Below are 27,439 nucleotides of genomic sequence, written 5' to 3' on the forward strand. Positions count from 1 at the left end.
AGAGGTAATATAACCTCCCCAAGGTCATAGAGCTTCTCAGGGAAAGAGATGGGGTTTGAACCCAGATTGTCCATCATCTCTACTTTTAACTTTTTTCTTTTAAAGATTTTATTTATTTATTTACCAGTAAGAGAGACAGTGAGAGAAGGAACACAAGCAGGGGGAGTAGGAGAGGAAGAAGCAGGCTTCCTGTGGAGCAGGGTGCCCGACAACATATAATTATATGTTAAACAATATCAAATATTATATATCTCATATATTTATTATACAACATGTATAATTATATTACGTATTATATATAATATATAATCTCTAACTGTATATATCATATATCATTATAAATTAACCATGATACCTATGCATTCTCTCTGTTGTCCTTGTTGGGTTGGTCATTTCCCCTGATGTTAGTTATTTGGGTATCCCTTTCATGAATTTTTGTAATATCTGTATATTATTTATTTAATATTTTCTTTTAAACCAATGCTAACTGCTCACTTTACAACATGGATGGAGCTTGAGAGTATAACGCTAAGTGAAATAGGTCAGTCAAAGAAAGAGAAATACCATATGATTTCCCTCATTTGTAGAATTTAAGAAGTAAAACAAACAAGCAAAGGGGAAAAAATAGGAGAGAAAGGGAGAGACAACACAAGAAACAGACTCAACTACAGAGAACAAACTGATGGCTACCAGAGGGGAGGGGATGGGGAGATGGGTTAAACCGGTGATAGGAATTCAGGAGAGCACCTGCTATGACAGCACTGGGTGATGTATCACTATACTGTATACCCAAAATTAATATAACACTATGTTAAGTAACTGGAATTAAAATAAAAACTTAAAAAATAACACTACTAAGCAGGACTGTTCAATTGCCAGAGGTTGCCTGTACCCATTTACTTGCTTAGCCCCAGATTATCTCCTCTCTAATATCATAAAAATAAAACCAGATTTTACACACACTCTCTCACACACACACACACACACACACACACACACAGCCAGGTTTTATATATGCACACACATACAGCTTACCCTTATACTTAAACACTATTTGAGATCAATGGGATTTGTTGCACTAGTTGTAATTTTTTTTCTAACACTCGCAAGAATAAGTAACTCAAACACTTTTAAAAGTGCAGGTAGCACCTACAGCCATCTCACACATGCCATTTGGGAAACTACCAAATTTTTACCAAATGTGGGGAGGGCGCCAAGCTCCAGCCGGCCACCAGGGGGCGCCAACGACCGCCATCCCGGAAGTCCTTCGTGTTACAGGCCCCTAGCCCAGGCGCGCCGCAGCGGCGGGGGAGACCCCGGAGCGTTACCCGCCAGGGGGCAGCCGAGCGCTCCGGTTTCGCAGAGCCGAGTACCCCTCACCCCTCCGTGGAGGTAAGGCGGGGCTGCGCGCGGGTCGTTCCTGCGGCGCGTGTGGGGCGGCTGGGCGCCGGCTCCGCATCCTGCGCTGGCCGAGGTGAAGTACCCCCTTCACCTCGCGCTTCGGGGAAGGTCCGGTCCCGGCTTCCGCCCGCTCGACCGTGAGGGTTCCCCAGCCGGCTTTGGGGCACCATCGGGTTGCTGTGCACCCTGACGTTTTGTGGGTCCTCCGTGGCGGTGTCACGCCTGTCTGATCACATGCATGAGCACTCCCCCAGTTTCGTGCGCACGCCGTTTCCTGATGTCTCTTACTAGTTTTAGTGTGAATTGTTTCGCCGCTTTACTTGAATGGAAACATTTGTTTTTTTCGTTTTGAAACCTTCATTTTTAAAGGAAATCTTCTTCATCTATAGAATGGTGACAATGGTACCAGCATCAGAGGATTGATTAAATGAAATAATACCGGAAGTGCTTAAAACAGCTTAGTATGCGGTATTGTTATTACTGTAAGTGGGAAAGGAGTTGCGGGAAACACCAGGACAGGTAGCCCTTCAGAGGAGGTTTTCACTCTCTTCTGGGAGCTTTTGGAAACTTCTGATTTTCAGGCTAGCTTCCTTCCCGTTTTTACGTGTAGGCTGGTCGTCCTCACTTCTCGAGGGATATGTTCCTTGCAATTCCATTTTCTCCATTGGAAATTCCTCTCAGTTTAATGGCTTAAGTGGCAGCTAAATAGAATTGCCAGCAGGTGGCCCCAGAGCACCGTGGATGTGTTTACCCTTTTGGGTCTTAAAATTTCACAGGGGCTTATTGAATACCCCACTCTATACACTCTATACACTCTATACCCCACTCATACAGGGTATGGGGTGCGGTATAGGGATACCTGAAGGTGTGGGCCGGAGGCCTTGGCCTCAAGGAGAATAAAAATGATTTATTATTCTGGTCTTTCTCTTTCACAAGATTTTGGTCTTTATTGGATTCATTCATGTAATCATTCAATAAATATTTATTGGATGCCTACTGTGTTCCAGATGCTATTCAGAGACTTGATGGACATCAGTGAACTAGAACAAAGATCCTTGACCTCATGGAACTTATATTCTAGCAGGCAGCAATGATGATAATAAGTAGAAAAGTTATATAGTTTGTTAGAAGTGTTATGAAAAAGAAAAGTGTAAAACTGAGTGTGTGAGGGTGGGATTGTTGGGATGGGCAGTTTGCAGTATTGAAGAGGGTGACCAATAGGCCTCATGAGGAAAGCAAAATTTGAGCAAAGATTCAAAAGAAGTGAAGTTAGCCAGGCAGAAATCTGGGGGAAGGTAGAGACCATGACAAATTTGCTGCAGTTACATTACATTTTCTGTTTTAGATGAGCTGAGGCTCAGAGAAGTGAGAGGACTTGTTTAAGGTCTTATGGGGGGTTACTGGCAAGTTGGTGTAGCTTGACTGCTTCATTCCTAGCCCTGTGTTCATGTACCAGATCTCATTACTACTCCATGTTTGCCAAGGGATGGCGCCTTCTTGTAAAGCTGCACAATACACAGCCTGCTTAAGTGATGACTCAGGTCAGCTTGGCATATTTCCACCTGTTGGGTAATACCAAAACTGCCTGTGATCTTTCTTTTTTACATAATCAGTAAATATTTATTTGAGGGCTGTGGAGGCTAGAAATGAGTCATGTCCCTTGCACCTAAGGGACTAATATTATATCCATAAACAGTTTTGGTTTTCATTTCCTGTCTTTCATCTGCTTTCCCTGCCTCCCCCCAAGTAAGTCCATTGATGATCTCTACTTACACCTTGGAATTGAGTTAGTTCTCAAAATTGGTCACCCATTCCTGGATTCTCCCTTGATTCCTTTTGCTGGCAGCTGATACATGGTGCCCTTCCCTGGTTATCTCTATGTCACTATTTTGCATTCCCTCTATACTGTGTTGGACCAATCTGTTGGACCAGGCTTATGCTTTGCTCTCCACTCCTAGGCTTCGATTAGATGCCCCACCTTAACCTTTACTTAGGTCTCCTCTAGAACTCTTTGTCACCTGTTTTCACAGATGTTGAGATCTGTCCACTTGATTGGAGACCCTGTGTCTTTCTCCTTGGAAATTGTGCACCCTGGGCATTCTGCTTGGTCCCCTTGAGCTGCCTCTCTGAGCCCGAGTCACTTCTCTCAGCCTCTGGCCCTGAGAACTCAGGACATGTGCTGGGTCTCTGACTTGCCCACATTTGCTGGGAGGATATTGTGTTATCTGATGTTAAAGTTCTGGGTCATGGTGCTTGTGAACAGCAGTGAAGGACAGAAAGCTGTATTTAGGTAATTAATTGAGAACTAGTAGCTGGGAGGAGAACAGAGCTTGGTAAGCCTGTAGTGGATAAGAATGAGGAAGCCTGGTGTTGAAGAATGGGTAGAATTAAGACGTGTAGGGAACAGGATGGGGGTGAACTTGGAGTGTTGTGCGACAATGAGAGATTAACCCAAATAGAACAGAGAGGGTGTGTTTGGGAGTGCTGTGGGAAGATGGTAGATAGGCAGGGTGGGGCTGGAACAGGGCTTGGAGCACCAGGTCAAGAAGTTTGTATTACAGCATCATAAACTATTCTTAAATACGGAAGTTCCCAGGAATCTGGTCTAAAGGCCTTAAGGACAACATGTCATTAGGACCTGTATATCCACCTGCTTATCTTTGAGCATCTTAAATTTACTATGTTCCTGAATGCCCCATATAAAAGAGGTCCCATTGGTTATTTTGTCAAGGTGTCCTGTTTCTTATTCTTTGCTTGTTTATTCTGTCTCTAGTGTGTCCTCTAATGAATGCTGCCATGGCAGGGACTCCCATCTGGTTGCAGCACAGTATCAGCTACTAAAGGCTCTAAAAATAATTGCTGACTGAATGAATACTCTAGACTAAATGTCTGTTTCTCAAACCTTATTCTACCCTCTGGATGCTTGAAGTCTCTTAGTGCTAACACCAACTGTCTGGTCTGCACAGTTGGGAACTGGGAGTCGACCTTGCTGCAGAGGTGAACACAGAACCTGACTGCTCCTGAATGTAACATGGGCTGTAGTCTGCCTGAGACTTTGTTTTATACTCCATTATGACAAGGTAACAACATACCATGTTGCATTTTAGATACAAAGGCTGAAGGTATCAAACACAAACATTGAGGGAAAAGAAGTTAAAATTCATTGGGAAGCAAGGCCAATGGCAAATTGTATATTACATCTTTCTAACCATGATATTGACTATTCTGATCTCTTCAAGGGGCAGAGTTACATAGTGGTTTAATAATAATATTGGCATGTGTTATATTGCCTGGGCTCAGATCTTGCTTCTGCCACTTACTTGCTGTGTGACTTTGGAAAAGCTGTTTTAAGCTCTTTGTGGCTTTTTTTCCCCTCATCTAAAAAATACAAGTAAGAATAATATCTCACAGAATTATTGTGATTAAGTTCTTAGAACAGTGCTAACACATAGTAAACGCTCAACAAGGGATAGGTATTGCTGGCTATTAATATTCACTGGGTATTTAAGCTAATGATCTATTGCCATTTGGAGCTGCTGATCTGAAACAAGCAGCCACATTTCATCAGAGAATGATTTTTACAAGATGTGACCAAGGGTGTGGTAGTGAAGGGAGGTTGGAATTTTTTGAGTCTGGGCCGAGTTTCTGCAGGAGAGGTAGTGGCCAGGGAGAGTACCAGGTCTGGATGGGATTATTTTGGGTAGAATGTGCACATAAATTCCCTGACACAATGAAGGAAATATTACCACTTAGCCCTCTATATGCCAGGCTGCACAGAAATCTAAAAGAACTCTGCTTCTACCCTGTTTTTGCTTTGTAGGAGTAGGCAGTGGTGTTTGAAGCCAGGCCAATTATGATCGTGGTGGTTGGTGCCTTGTCAAAGCTGTCCTTTATGTTCCCATCCTCTCTTTTCTCACTATGGCTCTCTGCCTGCTCAGTGAACATAATTGGATGTTTCATTCCAAGAGTTGTGGTGAACAGGAGGGTTTGGAGATTTTACCAAACTGGTTACCCATAAAAAGTTCCTTTTCCCTTCTGGGTCCCTGTGCTCCACCATTTCAGGTACTCCATATTCTCACCACCTCCTACAACAAAGAGAGCAGTGGTGGATTTGATAACCATTAATTAACACTTTAGAGTGATTTTCTTTTGCTGAATTTTGAGATACTTGGAGGTGAAACATTCTAAAGCTACAGAAACAACTGTGGCAGATCTGCAGTGTTGATGAGGTCTCTCCCAGGCTCTCTGGGCTTCCCCACAGGTGTCCTCTAGGGGCCCCCAGTCCAAACTGAGGGAACCGAGGATGCAAACATCAGCATTCTTCTCTTCTAAATGTCAAAGGCAATTAGCAGGTGTGAGACACAAAAGTTTGTGAGAAGATGCTATGGGAGAGAACCTGTAGTTTTTTTTCTACTCCACTTCCATCCAGAATAGAAAAAAAGATTGCCTGAACACAGATGGAGGGGAGTTTGGAGAAAAAATAGAGTAGGATATAGCATGCCCCAGACTAAGTGTGAGGGATGGTGATTTTTTTTTTTTTTTCAGAAAGGTATTGATGGAGGGCATGTGTTGTGATAAGCACTGGGTGTTACATGCAACTAATAAGTCGTTGAACACTACATCAAAAACTAATGATGCACTATATGTTGGCTAACTAAATATAATAATAACAAAAAAGAAAGGGATTGATGTATTTACTGAATAAGACCTTAATCAGGGTGGCAAGCTGTCTTTATAGCACATTCTGTACAGCCCATGCATAAAGGAGTCTCTATAAATGAATATGTCTGGTATCAGTGAACAGTCCACTCAGTAAATGTGGGCATGCCAGAATGAAGAGGACACGTGCTTCCCTGTCTTAGTATCCCCACAATGCCTGCAAGCCCTGTAGAGAGGTGCTCTGGTACTGTGGAGTAGAAGGCATTGACATGAATGTTGCAGAAACTCAGCCTCTGAGTTTGCCTTAGCCTGAAAATGGCCTGAGAGGGCATTTGTGGGTGTCCAGTGAGCCCTGTCCCCTTCCTGGGCTCTTGCCTGTCTTCCTCTTCAATACTCTGCTCTAGTCACTTTTCTAATTATATCTCTAAGAGGATTTAACTCTCATATATTGGTTTTTCCCTGTCATATGGGTCTATTCTGGACTGTACCCCTCTAGTTTCTTCTTGGGTAGGCCCATCTCTCCATTCATTCCTCAGTACATCTGCAGAGCTGTTTCCAGAGTCACAGTCATTTCCTGAATCAGTCACCTCTTCACCTACAATGTTCCAGAAACTCTCTGCTTGTTCCCTCAGGTCCTTTCACTTATTCAGTGCTGGCCTGATTTCCTGACTGTTTCACTGATTGTCTGGCCTTTGTCTTTATCGTGATTTCCTTCAGCATTCCCTCCTCCTTGGTGTACTTGGTGGCTTTATTTCCAATACACAGCATCCCCAATTCTTTGCTTATTTGTTTGCCAGTAAAACCTGCCCTTGCTCTTTCATTGAACCCATAGTTTTGGATCATGGAATTATACCATTAGAATTTCAGAGGGATTTTTAAAAATTATTATTTTATTTTTTCATTTTATTTCTTTTCAGTGTCCCAAAATTCATTGTTTAGGCACCACACCCAGTGCTCCATGCAATACATGCCCTCCTTAATACCCAAGGTAACTATCTCTTCACCTAACTGAAACCAAGCTGTTCCTGAATGACACTGCTTTCCAGCAGTTCCCTGTGCAAGACACTCCTTCTCCCTGCACTGTATGTGGCCTGGAGATGGGTTAAGCATGCTCTCCATTCACCATGTGTCTTCTTTTGACAACCACTCCTCCACTGATGCACATAAGCTCCACCCTCTTACCATCCTCATTTTTGAATCACGTAATCTCCTTGCCCTATAACCATATTCAATGAGAGCTTTGGCACCTGTCTCTTTCCACCCCGGCTTTTGTCACCATTCTGGAAAACTTCAACAACCATGTTGATGACATATCTGGATCCTTCATTTCTCATACCCCATTGATTCCCACCTGCACTCCGTGTCAGCAACCCATTCAAATGGCCTCACCTCAGACCTTGCTGCCACCCACGATCATTCCACCTCTGAAGCCATGAACCCTGAAATTCCAATTATTATTTTTTGAAAAATACACCTAGTGTGGAGTCCAATGTAGGGCTTGAACTCACAACCCTGAGATCAAGACCTGAGCTAAGACCAAGAGTTGGATGCTTGATTGACCAAGCCACTCAGGTGCCCCATGAAATTCCAATTTTTGATTTCACAGCACAGCTTTCTAACTCTGTGACTCCTAGGTTCCCAGTAAGTCTGTTCTTAAAAAATAATCTGCATTTTTATTTTGAGTAATTGCATTCCTGCCTCCCAGAATTAATACTAATAAGCATTTTGTCATATTTGTTTTAGTCTTATTCAAGTGAATAAAACATTAAAGGTACATTTAAGTCTCTCTCGTGTGCTCTTCCCCTACATTCTAATCTCCCCTCCTCATCAGAAGCAACCATCATTATGAATTTGGTGTATGTGTATGTGTGTGTATATAAAGTATAATATTGGGGTGCCTGGATGGGTCAGTCAGTTGGGCATCTGCCTTTGGCTCAGGTCATGATCCCAGAGTCCTGGAATCTAGCCCTGCATTGGGCTCCCTGCTCAGTGGGGAGCCTGCTTCTCCTTCTCCCTTTGTCATTCCCCCTTCTTGTGCTCACTCGTCTCTCTGTTAAATAAATAAAGAATAGCTTAAAAAAAGTGATATTATTTTTTTGTTCCTGTACATAATTTGCAACTTGATTTTCATTCAGTGTTATGTTTGGAAATCTACGTGTACTGGGATGCCTGGCAGTTCAGTTGGTTGGGCATCTGCCTTTGGCTTAGGTCATGATCCCAGCATCCTGGGACCGAATCCCACTCAGGCTCCTTGTTCAGTGGGGAGCCTGCTTCTCCCTCTGCCTGCCACTCCTGCTGCTTGTGTTCTTTCTCTCTCTCTGACAAATAAATAAGTAAAACCTTAAAAAAAAAACCTACCAGTACATAACAAATAGTCTGCTCCTTCTAAGTGCTCCATAGCATCCAATGTAAGAATGCAGTGCAGTTTTTTTAATACACTTTTAATCTTAAAATCTTTTAAAATCTTTTATTTATTTATTTGACAGACAGAGATCTCAAGTAGGCAGAGAGGCAGGCAGAGAGAGAGAGAGAGAGAGAGAGAGAGGAGGAAGCAGGCTCCCTGCTGAGCAGAGAGCCCGATGTGGGCCTCAATCCCAGGACCCCGGGACAGTGATCTGAGCTGAAGGCAGAGGCTTTAACCCACTGAGCCACCCAGGTGCCCAAGAATATAGTGCACTGTATCTGTTTTTCAAATTCATCACTACAAAGAGTGCTGCATTAAACACTCTTGTAAATATCTTCCCACATAGAATAGTCAGTACAGCTCTGTGGGTAAGGTGGGACTATAGCTAGACTGTGTGGTGCCTTTGTGTGCATTAGAAAGGCTTCCTCTTTGCATGGACCTAGTCCTCTGACTACATAGCTTGGCAAATGGAGGGGCCTTGGCAAAGAGGAAAATTCTCAGGTGGATGTCGCTTTGTGCTCAGGATGCGTGAATTGTTAAGTGGGTGTGGACTGGGCTTCTTGGTCTTAATCCCTGTAGTCACCTCTGGACAGGGGACAGATCTCACAGCCTACTTTAGTGCCTTGGGTTAATATAAAACAAAACTTTAGAGTCACACTGTGTGGGTTTAAATGCTAGCTTTTGTAACCATAGCAAACTGCTTAAAATCTGTGCCTCACTATGCTCGTCAGTAAAACGGGAATATGGATTTCTCTCCTGTAGTTGTATAGTAGGAGTAATCAAGGTTATATACAGTAGCATTTAGCACATATTAAGTTTTACATAAATGTTAGATATTATTATCTTTTTTTTGCATATGCAAATTCCTTTATGATATAACAGCAGGACTATAGCTGCTGTTTGGGAGGGTATGCACTTTTTAAATAAACCTGTTCTTTATCTTGTCTCTATTTTTTCAGTCTATCGTTCTCTCTCTTGCTTCTTTCATAACCAAACTGGATCCCATGATCACATTTTTGAAACTGTGAATCTCAGTCATGTTATCAGGCATTGGGATTATTCTGAGCAATGGGAAAGCATCACAAAGAGGAGCAAACCAAGTCACCCGGGCTGCTCCCCCAAAGTGGGCAGAAGGAAAGGCTTGGATTAAGGGTGCAGTAAGAGTGACCTCCTTCTGCCAGGCCTGAGGACTCTTCTTATCTAGTTAGGGCCTCACCTCCTTTGGGAGATGTCTCACATAAAAATGGTAAGTGGCCTGAGCTCATTTTTCCCCCTCTTTTCCTTCTCTCCACCCCCACTTCCCCATGCACACACTCCTTCAGTCAGCAGTCTGATACATTTATTATTAAGAGCTGCTTATTGCCTGTTATTTGCTTTCCTCTCCCTATTAATTCTCCCACATAATGCTTCTCTCATTTTCTTCAGTTCTGTTACAAAAAATGTCCCAATATCCTTAATTCTTTTTCTTAAACATATTTTATTTATTTATTTGAGAGAGAGACAGTGAGAGAGGGAACACAAGCAGGGGGAGTGGGAGAGGGAGAGGCAGGTTTCCCACCAAGCAGGGAGCCCAAGGCAGCGCTCAATTCCAGGACCCTGGGATCATGACCTAAGCGGAAGGCAGATGTTTAACAACTGAGCCACAAGGTGCCCCTTCTTCTTTCTTAGAATACTCCCTGTACCCCTTGTTCTACCAGAAATCTGTTTTCCCTTTATCCTATGAAGTGGAGCCTAGCTGTTCCTGGTGAAGTCAGTGGGCAAGTGGATGGATTGAGAACAAGTTTTGCAGTCAGTCACACTTGAATTCGAATCTGAACTACATCATGGATAGACCTCATGATAACTTATAAAGATCTCAGCTTGCACACCATGGTTTAAGGATCTTCTGCTCCGAAGACTTGTGTGGTAAAAAAGTAACCTCATATTGATACATAGCTTCTAGTATATTCCATATTGTTACTTACCTTTACACCCAAAGCTGCTGCTTGCTACTAGCAGGCCCATCCTTACTGTAGTAAGAAGAAGAAGAAAAATTTCCTGTACATTATCCCTCTCTTCACACACACGCAGTCTGGGCTCAAGAGAGTCCTACACATGTCTTTTCCTTCCTCTCATACCTGTACGCCTCAGTAAGGATCATTAAGTGTCCTTGAGCCCTTCACTTTTCCTTGTATGTGCCCTGCCAATTCCAAACCTGTGGGTAACCTAACTTCATTTTCTTTGCTGCTTCTGCCAGCCTGTTGGATGTTGATGAATATCATATGTATTAGCTCCTCTCTGCACATTTGTGATGTGCAGCTTTATCTAGGTTCTGAAGACTGCCTGGCAGTCTCTATTCTAATTTCTAGTTGGTGCCCTTTCTCAGATGCTCAACAAGTATGTATCACACCTTTTCTGCTTTTTTTCAAGCCCCCTTCCCTTCCCATCATCCTTTTAGGAGATCACTTCACCTTCTTCTTTACTAAGGTGGTTGAATAATTGAAAATACATTAAGAGCCCAGTCTCAAGAAGAATGTTGCCTTGAATAAATGACACTGTAGACGTTTAAAGGGAAAAAAGCCACAAGGTTACCAAGGTTACAATTAGTGTGTTCATGTGGGTAAAACAGCATATCCCCCACATGATTATGTTACTTATAGAAATTAGTATTGCAGATGTCAGGAAGAAAACTTTTTATGTTAGGGAGTCAGTAATTTATAGGAAGGGGCTCAAGGTTTCATTGGTTTGGGGAGGCCAATTTTGGGTAGAAGCTTCTTCCTTATTTTTAGCTTTTCTCTGGGCATAAAGAGGATTTTTTCCTTTCCAACTGTGGGAACTGGTGGGCTTAGTTATAATTGTGGCTGGGCTAGGGGTCATTTTTGTTTTCTCCATAGGGCCAATGGTTGTGAAGTCTCCTAAATTCTATTCTTCTGTAAGGAAGCCATTGGATCACAGAGCATTCAAATGCAGGTTGCTCGGCCCCATCTCCTAGAAGTTTGGATTCAGTGGGTATGGGATGGAGTCCATGAATTTGCTTTTTAAATAATTACCTCAGCTGATTCTAATGCAGCTCATCCTAAGGAACCCTTGTTCTCTCCCATTTTTATCTCCTTTTTGCCTCAAGACTGAGAGGTACACTAATTCCTTTTCAGGGCTGAGGTCTCTCTATGTGCTCTTGATTGCATTTTGTCATTTCTTCTCAGTCCTTTAGCAGTCTTTAGCAGTGACTCTCCCTTTCTCTGGTACCAACTGTCTCACAATCTCCTTCCCTTCAGCTTATCAATATTAATTCACTCATTTAGTAAATTTTTAAAATTTAGTGTCTCATATGTTTCCAACATATAGTTCAATTTCCTTCTTTGTAAAGCCCACTTCTTTCCATCTGTCTACTTGTGATCTGCATTGTGTACTCTTCTACCGATATCCTATGGTTTTGTTTATTAAAACTTTATTAACTACATTCTATGTTCATGTCCGCTATGTAAGTAATGGAAACCTCATTTTGGCTTCTGGAACACCACTTTTTTGTGCTTGTCTTCCTACTTTAATTTGTCTTTATTGATGTCCTTCCCTGGCTTTTCTACTTATGTCAATTTCATTTAGAGCCCTTTAGAGATTGTTTCCAACTTGATTTTCCAGCCACAGTTTCCAATACTTTTTCTTGGTCCTCCATGTTTCTGCTAGAGACACCTTCTCTTTGGTTGCTGAGCCATTATTTCCTCCATATCTTTGCACATGGAGTCCCCTTCTTTGCTGAGAAATCTGGCAATATTGCACAGCAGATTGTCCCAGCTATGTGTCTCAGAGTGCCTACTGATTTAAAATCTTCAACACCTGGAATGCTCAGGCTTTGTAGATACAGACCATGCAGCAGGTGGGAGGGTTGCTCAGGGATCTTTCAACTATGGAGTAGAGCACACAGGATGGGGGAATTGGAGAGCTCAGGAAGAGGTAGTGGGGCAGGGTGGAGACAGGGAAATCTGGCTGTTGGTGTAGATATAGGATCTTCATCTTTTAAAGAGTGCGAGACTGTAGGTGGTTGTTTTAAATTAGTCCACAGTGAAGTTCAAATGAGGCATGCACTAAGAAGGACTAGGTCATGGAGCACTGTGTGTGGGCATAAACAATGAATCTTGGAACACTGAAAAAATAAAATAAAATTTAAAAAACCATCTTAAAAAAAAAAAGGACTAGGTCAGAAATGCCACCCTATGGAATTGAAGCTAATGAGAACCATTAAATGTGATGAGGTAGATAAAATGTGAGGACATGAGTTCTCTGCAGCAGGGATCCTCCCTTGAAAATTGTTCTTAAGTGTGTTGCTAATGAATGAGGATATTTCTCAAGCGTCCCTTAAGGACATTAAGTATCCTTGCATTGAGGGCAGGAAAGGAAAGTCAGAGAAATATTAGTTGATGTGTCTCTAGCAGTGCCATGAAGAGGGTGCTGCTCTGGTTTTATGTGTTTGATTGTACAGTTGGCCCTTGAACAACATGGGTTTGAACTGCACAGCTCCACTTATGTGTGGATTTTTTTTTGGATAAGTACTAGTACTATAAATGTGTTTTTTTTTTTTCTTTATGATTTTCTTAACATTATCTCTAGCTTACTTGATTGTAAGAGTGTGGTATATTATACATATAACTTACAAAGTAGGTGTTATTTGAATGTTTATGTTATTGGTAAGGCTTATGGTCAACAGTAGTTGTTACTAACAGTGTTTATGGAGGAGTCAGAAGTTACATGTGGGTTTTCAGCTGTGCACGGAGAGGAGCGGTCAGCATGCCTAACCTGCCTCTTGTTAAGGGTTAACTGTAGTTGTTTAAAGAGAAATATTACTAGAGGGGAAGACCTTTCTGGTAGCAATGCATGTGTTTCAGTGTTAGACAGATCTGGGTATCAACTTGGTTCTACTAATGTAAGGAAGTCACTTTTCCTTTCTGAGTCTTCTTTTCCTCTTCAATAAAATGAATATAAAACACCTGTAGTCACAGGGTTATTATGAGAATGAAACTAAGCAACGAATAATATATTAAACAATATATATAAAACACATAATTTAATATTCCCTGCTCACATGGCATTCAATAAAGATGTTAATTTCATACTCTCTTTTCCTTTTAGGAAAAATTGTTAAAATTGTCAGGTTATCATAGCATGATAGAGCAACATTTTGAGAATAAAACTCTTTTGCTCTAAAGTTCATTTAACAACCTCTGATATCTCTTAAACGAATCTATCCAGTGGCAGGGAATACCCTATGGTAGACAACTGGTTCCTGTTCCCAATGCGTGTATATTTTGTAGTTAATAAATTAGATCCTCAAGACTTTGCTTACTATGAATCTTTCTTTCAGAACTTGGTCATATCCGAATGTAAAAAAAAGTCAGTTTCTTCATCTTCAGAATTGAGGTTCAGATTCTGGTCAAGGTATTGAGACCCTATAAGAGCCTGTCTAAAACAATGACCTTACTGCTCCTACCTTTGGATTCTGTAGTCATAACAAAGAGAAGAGAAACACATGAAAAAAATGGGCTAAGGTATACAACTAGGCATTTATATGAAATTTCTTTGCTTTCTTTTACTAGAATGAAAAAAAAATATATGTATATGTATGTATATATATATATATATATATATATATATATATATATATGCGTGCGTATATATATAAATCCTGAACTCTCAGCATTTGGAAGAGGCAAAGAATAAGGTTGGGCCAATGCCTGGAAAAAGGGTCAGAATTTGGTCATCATCCTTGTATACTCAGATGTAGACTCAAATCAGATGCACTACTGTTGTAGAGTTGATGAGACTCAGGGAAGCTGTTTCTTTGTAACTAAACTCACCAGGGACTGAAGCAAGAAAGCCAGAATGCCAAGAGAGAGAGTCAGAAAGTCAGAAATGAACTGCCAGAAACACTAGGTTTCTATGTTAATGAATGGCTAGAGAATGCCTTTTGTTTTTGAGAAAATTACAGGAAGCCAAAAATTTCAAGCCTCCCTGGTGAGTTTTCAAGTCGATCCAGGCAGTTGGTTGTGTGATTCAGATGATGAATATCATCAGACTCTGATGTACTGATACATATATTTCAACAATTGGGACATGCTGGACCAGAGAGACTATGGCCTAGCTTGGCAGAGTAGTTTCTTCCTTGAGCAGTCCTTGAGGGGGATTCTAACATGGATCTTTGTGTCTTTCTTTTTCTTGTGAAATAATTTGAATTTTACTAGTAAGTGTAGGGAATAATATAACGTCTTTTTGCTTAATGGGACACCTGGGTGGCTTAGTCAGTTAAGTGGCTAACTCTTGGTTTTGGCTTAGGTCATGATCTCAGGGTCCTGGGATCAAGCCTTATGTAGGGTTCTGCCTACAGGAGGGAGTCTGCTTGTGGATTCTCTCTCTCTGTCTGCCTCTGCCCCAACCCTGGCTAATACACATGCACATGCTCGCTCTCAAATAAATAAATGAATAAATAAATAAATAAGTCTTAAGAAAAAGAACACTTTTGGCCTTGTTTATTCTTTCTTTTTTTTAAGTTTCTTTTCCTTCCTTCTTTTATTTTTTTTCTTTCTTTTTTGTTTCAAAATTTTATCTGAATTCTAGTTAGTTTACATATGGTGTAATATTAGTTTTAGGAGTAGAATTTAGTGATTCATATAACACCTAGTGCTCTTCTTAATAAGTGCCTTCCTCAATACCCATCACCATTCTTTCCAGAGGTAACCACTATCCTGAATTTGGTGTTTAACATTTCAATAAGGATTTATAAATTATAAATAAGTTAATACATTATCATTTACCAGTTATGTAGTTAATAACTACAAACAATATATGGAATTATTATGTATGTTGTAAAGACAAGTAAATGGTATCACACTATATATACATGTTTTACAACTATGTCATTAAATATTCTACTTTGGGAACTTGTTCATATTGATGTGGATATATATGTAATCAAGTAGAAGCAGAAAACTTTTCCCTTCATCCCTTCTAGATTCTTGGGCTGCCCTTATAATTAAATTGACATAAGACAGGGTAACAGGAGAAAGATTTAGTTTTGTATGTATGGGAGCCCCGTAAAAATATGAATCTCAAAAGCAGTAGGCAGTTCAGGTTTGTATACTGTCCTGAATTAAGGAGAGGCAGGTGGGGAAGAAGGTAATTCACAGGGAGACAAGAAGAGCAAATGGTTTCCATGCCACACAGACAAGTCTTTCTGATTCAAAAAGTGATCTCTGATAATAGCTCTCTCCCATCTAAATTCTTTTAGACAGTTAAGGGAGAGGGACAAAAAGCTTCCTGAGTCTGCTAGGCCTTGATGGCCCTCAGCTCAAAATCATCCACATGTCAAAGTGACCTATTTTGGGGTGTTATATTCTGCCCTCTCCATATACATGCCATAAATTTTAACTGCTGTATATCATTCTAGTATACTGATATTTCTCTATTCTTCTGTTGAACTTTTAAGTTGTTTATGACATTTTGGTGTGCTTGCAAATTGCTTCCTAAGTGGTTACCAGTTTAGACCTTATTGCTCCATGTCATCCCCAACACTGGATATGGTTAGAATTTAGTGTTTTCTAATCTGATGGTTATGAAATGAAATTTCATTGTGTTTTAATTTTCTGTTCCCCTGAGAATCATTTTAAAAATGCCACTTGGCCATTCAGATTTCTATTTAGGAAAATTTTCTTATTATAAGTTTGGCTGTTTTTTCCTAATTTGATATTTGTAAGTTCTTTATACAATCTGTCTATTAGTCAGTTATCTGTAGGCATTGCAAAAAAAAAAAAAGTTTTATCCTAGTCTGTGTTCCTCTCTTTTTTGTGGTTTGAGAGTGTCTTTTGATTTACAGACACTTAGAATTTGATTATAGTAAGATTCATTAATTTTTTATTTGAGGTTCTTATATTTCTTTTTTAAGACTTCCATCTACTTCGAAGTCATAAAAACATTGTCCTATATTTTCTTTAACATTTAAAAATGTTTGGCTTACCACACTTTAGGTCTCTAATTCCCTTGGAACTGATGTTGCATATGACATATGAAATGGAGGTATAATTTTTTTTCACATGGAAAAACAATAATGGTGGAACTATTTTTTAAAATTTATTTTTTATTTATTTTTAGCATAACAGTATTCATTATTTTCACACCACACCCAGTGCTCCATGCAATCCGTGCCCTCTATAATAGCCACCACCTGGTTCCTCCAACCTCCCACCTTCCCTGCCACTTCAAACCCCTCAGATTGTTTTTCAGAGTCCATAGTCTCTCATGGTTCACCTCCCCTTCCAATTTCCCTCAACTCCCTTTTCCTAACTCCCCATGTCCTCCATGCCATTTGTTATGCTCCACAAATAAGTGAAACCATATGATAATTGACTCTCTCTGCTTGACTTATTTCACTCAGCATAATCTCTTCCAGTCCTGCCCATGTTGCTACAAAAGTTGGGTATTCGTCCTTTCTGATGGAGGCATAATACTCCATAGCGTATATGGACCACATCTTCCTTATCCATTCATCTGTTGAAGGTCATCTTAGTTCTTTCCATAGTTTGGCGACCGTGGCCATTGCTTCTACAAACTTTGGGGTACAGATGGCCCTTCTTTTCACGACATCTGTATCTTTGGGGTAAATACCCAGTAGTGCAATTGCAGCATCATAGGGAAGCTCTAGTTTTAATTTCTTGAGGAATCTCCACACTGTTCTCCAAAGAGGCTGCACCAACTTGCATTCCTACCAACAGTGGAAGAGGGCTCCCCTTTCTCCACATCTCCTCCAACACATGTTGTTTCCTGTCTTGCTAATTTTGGCCATTCTAATTGGCATAAGGTGATATCTCAATGTGGTTTTAATTTGAATCTCCCTGAGGGCTAGTGATGATAAACATTTTTTCATGTGTCTGATAGCCATTTGTATGTCATTATTGGAGAAGTGTCTGTTCATATCTTCTGCCCATTTTTTGATATGATTGTCTGTTTTGTGTGTGTTGAATTTGAGGAGTTCTTTATAGATCCTGGATATCAACCTTTTATCTGTACTGTCATTTGCAAATATCTTCTCCCATTCCGTGGGTTGCCTCTTTGTTTTCTTGACTGTTTCCTTTGCTGTGCAGAGCTTTGGATTTTGATGAAGTCCCAAAAGTTTATTTTCCCTTTTGGTGGAACTGTTTATTGAGAGGTTTTCTTTCCCCACCAAGATGCAGAGTCATTACTGTTATATGTCAGGTGTGTATGGGTCTGTTTCTGGATATTCCATTGCTCTATGTGTCTGTTCTTACAACAATTCCATACTGTCCTAAAATAACTTTGTAATACCTTTTGATATCTAATGACATTCCTCTTCCTTTTTAAAAAATTTATTTCTTTTCAGCATAGCAGAATTCATTGTTTATGCACCACACCCAGTGCTCCATGCAATAGCGTCCTCCATAATACCCACCACCTGGCTCCCCCAACCTCCCACCCCCCATTCCTTCAAAACCCCCAGATTGCTTTTCAGAGTCCACAGTCTCTCATGGTTCATCTCCTTATTTAAAAATTATCCTAGTCATTAAAAAAAAAAGATTTTATGTATTTATTTATTTGACATAGAGCACAAGCAGGGGGAGTGGCAGACAGAGGAAGTGGGAGAAGCAGGCTCCCTGCTGAGCTAGGGTCCTTATTTGGGACCCAATCCCAGGACTCCTGGGATCATGACCTGAGCTGAAGGCAGACGCTTAATCTGAACCACACAGTTGTCCTGTCCTGGTCATTTTTAGTTCTTCATTCTTCTATATAAAAAATTTGAAATTAGTGTGTCAAGTTTCACAAAAAGCCTTGTGAAGACTTTAAACAAAATCAACTTTATTGAGATATAGCTTTCATATGATAAGGTGCATTTATAGAACAATTCCATCACTCTTGTTCTCCCTTGTGTTCCTATTTATAGCTGATTCATAAGTCATAAGTTCTACTCCCATTCCTAGTTAACTACCGATCTACTTTCTTTTTTAATCTTCAGTAAGTTTCATGTAAGTGGAATCACATTGCATGTACGTTTTCGTGTCTGGCTTCTTTTTATCAGTATAATGTTATTGAAGTTCATCCATCATGTATATCAATAGTTCATTCTTTTTTCCTTTTGTTTTGTTTTGTTTATTTATTTGACAGAGAGATCACGAGTAGGCAGAGAGGCTGGCAGAGAGAGAAGGAAGCAGGCTCCCCATGGAGCAGAGAGCCTGATGCGGGGCTCGATCCCAGGACTCTGGGATCATGACCTGAGCTGAAGGCAGAGGCTTTAACCCACGGAGCCACCCAGGCACCCCTCTTTTTTCCTTCTTAAATAGTGTTTCATTGTATGGCTGTACGACCATTTGTTTATCTATTCATTGGTTGCATTTGGGTTGTTTCTAGTTTCAGGCTATTATTATTAAAACAGCTATGAACATTCATGTAAAAATCTTCATCTGGACATATGTTTAATTTCACCTAGGAGCAGAATTGCTGGGTAATATAGTCAGGTATAGTAACCTTATAAGAAATTGCCACACTATTTTCCAAAGTGACTATGTCATTATTTTTTTCCCACTTGTTATATCACACTTGGCATTGCCAGTGTTTTTATTTTTGGCCATTCTAATGGTGTGTAGTAGTATCTTACTATGTCTTAACTTGCATTTCCTTAATGACTAGTGACATCATGTATCTTTTCATGTGCTTGTTGGCCTTTTGTACATCTTTTTTCATTCAGATTTTGCTCATTCTTAAACTGAGTTTTTTGTCTTATCCCTAAAGTTTAAAATTCTTTATATAGTCTGGGTTGTTTGTGAAGGAAAATAACTTTTTGAGTTAGTTTCTAGTCTGACCACCTATGCATGAGAAGTGAAATGAAGCAGAGATGACACAGACCTCAGTATTTGGTCATGATTATTTATTATCAATTTTATGCAATACAGTTATTGGATCCAAAGACTTGAAACAAATATTTTATAGTCAAGCCAAAAACTATAAAGCAGTGGCAGATAGTCTTCTTTTCCATATGGGCACAAATGGTATTTTCCTATGTGGAAAGACCAATGAACTATAAAAGTAGGTTGGAGACCATGCTATTGCTCTTCCTTTTTTAACCTGGGGCAAATTCTTAGGAGTAGGGGGCAAGAACTTTCTTGCTGAAACCAAGTTAGAATCCACATTTGGATTCCTTTATCCAGCAGGGTCCATCCCTGCTGTTTAAGAAAGAATGCTCTCACTCACTGGTAAGGGAGAAGCTCTTGGTCCCATTTTTTAAATGACACTTGTTAAACTTACTTATTAAAGACTTACCCAAGAAGAGGGTCTTGGTGGTTTTGATAAGTAAGGAAACAACCAACATTACATTTTTGCTTTTAGAATATTCTCCATTCTGTCACCATCCAATGTGGGGGATACCACAACTATGGTCCCTCCATGTTGCTATAAGAGAGGCTTTGACCCCAGAACTGGTAATGCATTTCTAATACTTTGATCTTTAGACTTACACTGAAAGCTTTAGTAATGAACTCTCGAAAAGATACCTCAACTAAACCCCATGCTTCTCATATGCTTTGTATTATTCTTCTAAATTTATTCTCACACATAATTTGTTCAACTCAATATTTCCTAACAAAGTGCCCACATACCCTACATTCTTCTGAGGAAAACTTAATAACAAGGAATAGAGTACATGTTTAGAGGAAGAAATAGATATACTTGCTTTTAAAAGGAGTTTTATAATGAATTGCTTATCTGTAACATTTTTGTATTTCTTGAATGGCTACTTGAATTAATTTCACTTATATTTATTATTCATCCCTAGAATTGGCACCTCTGCTCTTGGATATATTTATAGAGTGGCGTGCTACTAGGGAAACTTTGGGAACTTGGGCTGGTACTTCCCCCTGCACAATTATCTCCTCCTCTCTTATAACAATAGTCACCTTGTATATTACCCTCCTTGCAAATTAACAGTGTATTGGTAGTGTTGGATCTAGAATGTCCGTAGGAGGGTGTAAATTGTCTAGAACCACAACTTGATGAGCTTACTTCTTGTCTATAACTGCTTCTTATTTGTTCTTCATTACAATTTGAATGGATATAGTCAGATGGACCTTGGCTCCATCCTTGGCTTTGTTGCCTACATGTTCTTGATTGTCCATGAATACTCTCATATCCATCAGGCCCACTGTCTGATAGGCCATAACTCCTACCTCTTTCTTTTTGGCCACACTCTGACCGTTCCTGGCTATTGCTTCTTGATTGATTAAGGATCAAGCACATTTTGGGTCTACTGTATTCATTACGAGTTTCACTTGAACTTGATCTACATCTCCCTTGTATTTCATGTTGCTCATAGCTAGAACACTGACCAGATCCAGAACCACATTGTCCAGAGGTAGATGAGTGACATGACCCATACCCATATTGCTCAGAGCTAGAACACTGACCAAATCTAGAACCACACTGTTCAGAGCTAGATGAATGGCATGGTCCAGACCCATATTGTTCAGAACGGGAACACTGACCTGAGCCAGACCCATGTCGGCTGTGACTAGAAGATCTACTTGAGCCAGACCTGTGTCGGCCATAGCTAGAAGACTGACCTGATCCAGACCCATGTTGCCAAGAGCCTGAAGACTGACCTGAACCAGACCAATGCTGGCCATAGCCAGAAGACTGACCTGATCCAGACCCATGCTGGCCATAGCTAGGATACTGACTGGATCCAGACTCATGTTGTCCAAAGCCAGAAGACTGACCTGATCCAGATGCATGTTGGCCATAACTAGAAGACTGGCTGGATCCAGACCCATGTTGCCCAAAACCAGAATACTGAGCTGATCCAGACCCATGATGGCCATAACTAGAAGACTGATTTGATCCAGACCCATGTTGGCCATAGCCAGAAGACTGGCCTGATCCAGATGCATGTTGACCACAGCTTGATATCTGTCCTGCAGCAGAACCAGATTGTCCATAGCTAGAGGATTGACCTGAGCCAGAACCACACTTACCATGGCCAGCAGACTGTCCTGATCGAGACCTCTGGTGACCATAGCTAGAAGACTGACCTGAGCCAGATCCATGTTTCCCAAGACCAGAAGACTGAGCTGATCCAGACCCATTTTGGCCATAACTAGAAGACTGGCTGGATCCAGAACCATGTTGCCCAAAGCCAGAAGACTGGCCTGATCCAGACCTATGTTGGCCATAACTAGAAGACTGACTGGATCCAGACCCATGTTGCCCAAAGCCAGGAGACTGGCCTAATTCAGACCCATGATGGCTATAACTAGAAGAATGACTTGATCCAGACCCATGTTGGCCATAGCCAGAAGACTGGCCTGATCCAGATGCATGTTGACCACAGCTTGATGTCTGTCCTGGAGCAGAACCATATTGTCCATAGCTAGAGGATTGACTTGAGCCAGAACCATACTGACCATGGCCAGAACACTGTCCTGATTGAGACCTTTGGTGACCATAGCTAAAAGACTGACCTGAGCCAGATCCATGTTGCCCAAAGCCAGAAGACTGACCTGACCCAGACCCATGTTGGCCATAACTAGAAGACTGAGTGGATCCAGACCCATGTTCTCCATAGCCAGAAGACTGGCCTGATCCAGAGCTATGCTGATCAAAGCCAGAAGACTGACCAGATTCAGACCCATGTTGCCCACAGCCAGAAAACTGACCTGATCCAGACCAGTGTCCATAGCTAGAAGATTGACTTGAGCCAGAACCATACTGACCATGGCCAAAGCCTGAAGACTGGCCTGATCCAGATGCATGTTGACCACTGCTTGATGACTGTCCAAAAGCAGAACCATGTTGTCCATAGTTAGAGGACTGATTATATCCAGATTTGTGCTGTCCAGAGCTTGATGACTGACCTAAGCCAGATCCCTGTTCATTGCCAGAGGACTCTCCTGAACTGGATTCATGTTGCCCAAAGCCAGAAGACTGACCTGATCCAGACCCATGATGACCATACAAAGAGGACTGACCAGAGCCTGACCTCTGTTGTCCATATCCAGAAGACTGGCCTGATCCAGATTCATGTTGACCACAGCTTGATGTCTGTCCTGAAGCAGAACCATATTGTCCATAGCTAGAGGATTGACTTGAGCCAGAACCATACTGACCATGGCCAGAACACTGTCCTGATTGAGACCTATGGTAACCATAGCTAGAAGACTGACCTGAGCCAGACCCATGTTGCCCAAATCCAGAAGGCTGAGCTGATCCAGACCCATGTCGGGCATAACTAGAAGACTGACTGGATCCAGACCCATGTTGGCCATAGCCAGCAGACTGACCTGAACCAGACTCATGATAACCATTTCTAGAGAACTCACCTGAGCCCCATCTCTGTTGCCCATAGCCAGAAGACTGGCCTGATCCAGATTCATGTTGATCACAGTTTGATGTCTGTCCTGAAGCAGAACCATATTGTCCATAGGTAGAGGATTGACCTGAGCCAGAACCATACTGACCATGGCCAGAAGACTGTCCTGAGCCAGACCCATGCTGACCATAGCCAGAAGACTGGCCTGATTCAGACCCAGGCTGGCCATAGCTAGAATGATGGCTGGATCCAGACCAATGTTGGCCAAAGCCAGAAGACTGACCTGATCCAGACTCATGATAACCATATCTAGAGGACTGACCTGAGGTAGCTCTGTGTTGGCCATAGCCAGAAGACTGGCCTGATCCAGATTCATGTTGACCACAGCTTGATGACTGTTGTCCAGAAGCAGAACCATGTTGTCCATAGCTAGAAGATTGACTGTATCCAGATTCAGGCTGTCCAGAGTTTGATGAGTGACTTAAGCTAGATCCATGTTCAGTGCCAGAGGACTCTCCTGAGCTAGACTCATGTTGCCCAAAGCCATAAGACTGACCTGAGCTAGACCCATGTTTCCCAAAGCCATAAGAATGACCTGAGCTAGACCCATGTTGTCCAAAACCAGAAGATTGACTTGATCCAGATCTATGATGACCATATTCAGAAGACTGACCAGAGCCAGATCTGTGTTGATCATAGCCAGAAGACTGGCCTGAGCCAGACCTATGTTGGCCATAGCTAGAGGATTGTCCTGATCCAGATCCATGTTGACCACAGCTTGATGACTGCCCCAAAGTAGAACCATGTTGTCCATAGCTAGATGATTGACCATATCCAGATTTATGCTGTCCAGAGCTGGATGATTGACCTAAGCCAGATCTATGCTCAGTGCCAGAAGACTCTCCTGAGCTAGACTCATGTTGCCCAAAGCCAGAAGACTGACCTGATCCAGACCCTTGATGACCATATGTAGATGACTGACCTAAGCCAGATCTATGTCGTCCATAGCCAGAAGACTGGCCTGATTCAGACCTGTGTTGGCTATGGCTAGAAGACTGACCTGATCCTGACCCATGTTGCCCAAAGCCAGAGGACTGGCCTGTTCCCAATCCATGTCGGCTGGGGCTAAAAGATGGACTTGAGCCAGACCTATGTTGTCCATTGCTAGAAGATTCTCTTGAGCCAGACCCATGTTGGCTGTGGCCAGAATATTGACTTGAGCCAGAACTATGTCGTCCATAGTGAGAAGACTCTCCTGAGCTGGACCAGTGTTGGCTATGGCTAGAAGATTGACTTGAGCCAGATCCATAGTGTCCACAGCTTGATGAACATCCTGAAGTAGAACTATTTTGTCTATAACTAGAAGATTGACCTAAACCAGATCCATGTTGCCCAAAGCCAGAAGATTGACCTGAGCCAGATCTATGTTGTTCATAGCCAGAGGACTGACCTGATCCAAATCCTTGTTGTCGACAGCTTGATGATTCACCTAAACTGGATCCTGAGCTAGATTCATGGTATTTCTGATTAGAAGACTGATTAAAACCAGGTCCATATTTTCCATAATTAGAGGACTGGCCTGACACAGAGCCATGATTTTGTCTTCCATAACCTCCTGACTGATGAGTAGAGCTGCTACTATGTTTTCTCTGAGTAGAGGACTCATAGGAGTTTGACTGATTTTTGCCATTGCTTATGGACTGGCCTGATTCAGACCCATATCCCTCATTGCTTGTAGACTGTTTTCGTTGTCTACTAAGTCCAGATTGACCACCTTTATTGGTTCTATGTTGCCTCTGACCAGAAGAATGACTCTCAGACCTCTCTTGTTCATAAGAGCCATGCCTGTTTTTCTTACTCTCTTTGAAGTGGCCTGAACTTGACTCTCTTCTTCTTTCCCCAGAGCTTTGCCTGTGCTCTGAACTTGACAAGCCTCCTTGATGGTCCATTCTTCTGGAGCTGGACCCAGGCCTGTGTTTATTGCTTCTTCTGGAGCCCCTGGAATCATTCTCTCCTGTACTTGACCTTGAATGACCTTGCCTTTTGTCCTCCTCTTTTGTTTCACTTTCTTCCTCTTGGTGCTGGTGATTGTGGTCTCTCTGCTTTGACCCTGAAGCTTGGCAGTAATCTTTACTGATGATTTTATTACAAGCCTGAGCCAGTTTAAATATCATCAGAAGATACTCAATAAAGTCCACTTTCTTGTCACGGTCTTGATCCAGATTTTGCATGATGATACCTACAGTGTCTGGATCATCTGGATTCTGTATAGGAACAAGATACAAGGGGTAGCTATTTCACTATGGACTACATATCCAGCTAACCATTTGAAAGAAGACTGTAGCCAGATATTCTGGCTTAGGTGGAGCTCAGCCACCCAATTTTTTAGGCAGAACTGCTCTATCCTGAGCAGAAAGAAAGAAAGAAATAGGTAATGAACAATGCAGTGAGAAATTGCTAGAAGATGCAAATGGAAGATGTTAGGGAAGAGGAATGAATTATATTTTGTAAGAAATGGTCAAATATGATTAGCTAATTTATAAATAGGAATTTAAAAAAATGAAAAATAGGTCAAATATGAATGATTAGCATAATTATATATGAATTTTCTTTATTTTCGCAGCTATTACTTCATTAATTAATTCATTTAATGAAGATTTATTGTGCACCTACTCTTTGCTTAGCATTGGGATAAGTGCAGGGATAAAGCAGTGAACAGGTTTGTTTTCTGACAAAATGGAAGATAAAGAAGTGAACAAGTTTGTTTTCTGACAAAATGCATAGACACACAAACTTAAAATTACAGTGTATTGTGATAATGTGATAATGATTATAGGAGAACCAGTGGGGGTTCAAGGAAGGTTAATGAGAGGAAGTGATGTCTTTTGAAGTATGGGTTGGACTTAGCCAAATGAAGGGTTAGGAAAGGAGGGAGAGAGGGCAAAAGATTGTTCCAGGCAGAAAGAACAATATGAACAAAGCTGGAGGTTAGAGGATACATGCCTCATATGAGGCACTGAGAGATATTCAGGATTGTTAAATTTTTTTTTTAAAGATTTTATTTATTTATCAGAGAGAGAGAGGGGGAGAGAGCGAGCACAGGCAGACAGAATGGCAGGCAGAGGCAGAGGGAGAAGCAGGCTCCCTGCTGAGCAAGGAGCCCGATGTGGGACTCGATCCCAGGACGCTGGGATCATGACCTGAGCCGAAGGCAGCTGCTTAACCAACTGAGCCACCCAGGCGTCCCAGGATTGTTAAATTTTGAGTCTCAATAGTCAGGGGATATTGCTGGAGAAACACATAGGGATCAGATCATGCATTTTAAGTTGTGTAAAGGAACTTTGGACTTTACTTATTTTAGAAACTGTGAACTTTTGGGGCACTTGGGTGGCTCAGTCGGTTAAGCATCTGACTCTTGGTTTCAGCTCAGGTCATGATCCCAGGTTGTGAGATGGAGCCTAGCCCCTCCCTCTTTTCCCCCCTCACCCCTGGAATGAGTGCTCTCTCTCTTCCTTTCTCAAAAAACCCCCCAAAAAGATCTGGCAGCTTTAGAAGGATTTTGAATTGAGCTGTGAAATGATTAGATTTGCACTTATGATGACTAAGATTAGAAATAGAAGGTGACATGATCCAGAGGACTAGCAATAGTGATGGAGAGAAATGGTCTGTTTTGAGAGACTATTGATGAATTAGATGAAAGGTTGAGGATGAAGGTGCTTACTGAGAGAAGAAGCCATGAACCGAACCAGATTTCTGCCTTGGGTAAATAGGATATTTACTATATCCTATATATATCCTATATATAGGGTTTGGAGGGAAATGGTTTCATATTTGACACACTGAATTACACCCTTAGGAATCCAAATAAGAAATATTTCGTAGGCAGCTGGATATAATGAAGAGCTAGATCTAAGCTCCCAAATATGTTTAGTTTTTTCAGAGGTGACATTTTAAGATGGTGGTCACCAAGTTTCATGATTTAGGAGTAAGATGCTAACTTCCTGAACTCAGAGGCCTTGTAGTGTCGCAGTCTCAGAAATAGGCAGTGGTCAGAATGGGCTGAAGAATGACAAATAAAGGGAAGAAGATGAATTTTATCTACTTTTTTTTTCTGAGAACCATCTTAATTTTTTTATTCCGTGAAAATTACTCACACAGATGGGATATTATATAATCTATGGATTTTGTCTATTCAGTAGGATCACATCCCTTGGTCATGTTTTAGAAACCACTTGGGTCAACTTTTGATCATATTTCAAGCCTTGACCAAACCCTGTTCTCTATTACCAAGTAGAGAGAGTCCTGTAGGAGTTTGACACAGGTGACAAAAAGGTAGGAGGGGATGAAGAAGAGCATTGCAGCTGTCTTCAGTCCTGACCTGGAGTTCTTACCTTCAGAATTTGATGAAACTCATTTTCCAAAAGTTCTTTCAGTTCTGCCTTGTTCAACATGTCACACTCCCCATCCCGGGTGGCATATTGGTAGAAAAGATCAATGACAGTGACGATACTTTTTAGGAGTTCAGGCATTTTTTTTTTTTTTTTGGTAAATTTAACCTAATGGAAAGAAAGGAGAGAGACCTACCTTATATTATTCCTTTTTCTTGCTTATATACATAAATTGTTTCAATCATTTGTAATAGT

The 27,439-nt window shown here is 41.3% G+C and overlaps 1 protein-coding gene across 1 annotated transcript; it reads right to left on the bottom strand.

Moving 5' to 3' along the window:
* Positions 1–1,324: 1,324 nt before the first annotated feature.
* LOC116567340 (hornerin-like) lies at positions 1,325–27,439 on the bottom strand. The gene is made up of 5 exons (XM_032302339.1): positions 27,188–27,439; positions 22,393–25,060; positions 21,993–22,041; positions 21,130–21,368; positions 1,325–1,557 (listed from the first exon to the last, which is right to left on the bottom strand). The coding sequence occupies exons 1-5, from the start codon at positions 27,323–27,325 to the stop codon at positions 1,325–1,327; spliced, it is 3,327 nt and encodes a 1,108-aa protein (XP_032158230.1). The 5' UTR covers positions 27,326–27,439.

This window comes from Mustela erminea, chromosome 10, assembly GCF_009829155.1.
Source record: "Mustela erminea isolate mMusErm1 chromosome 10, mMusErm1.Pri, whole genome shotgun sequence".
In the NCBI taxonomy this organism is placed as follows: Eukaryota; Metazoa; Chordata; class Mammalia; order Carnivora; family Mustelidae; genus Mustela; species Mustela erminea.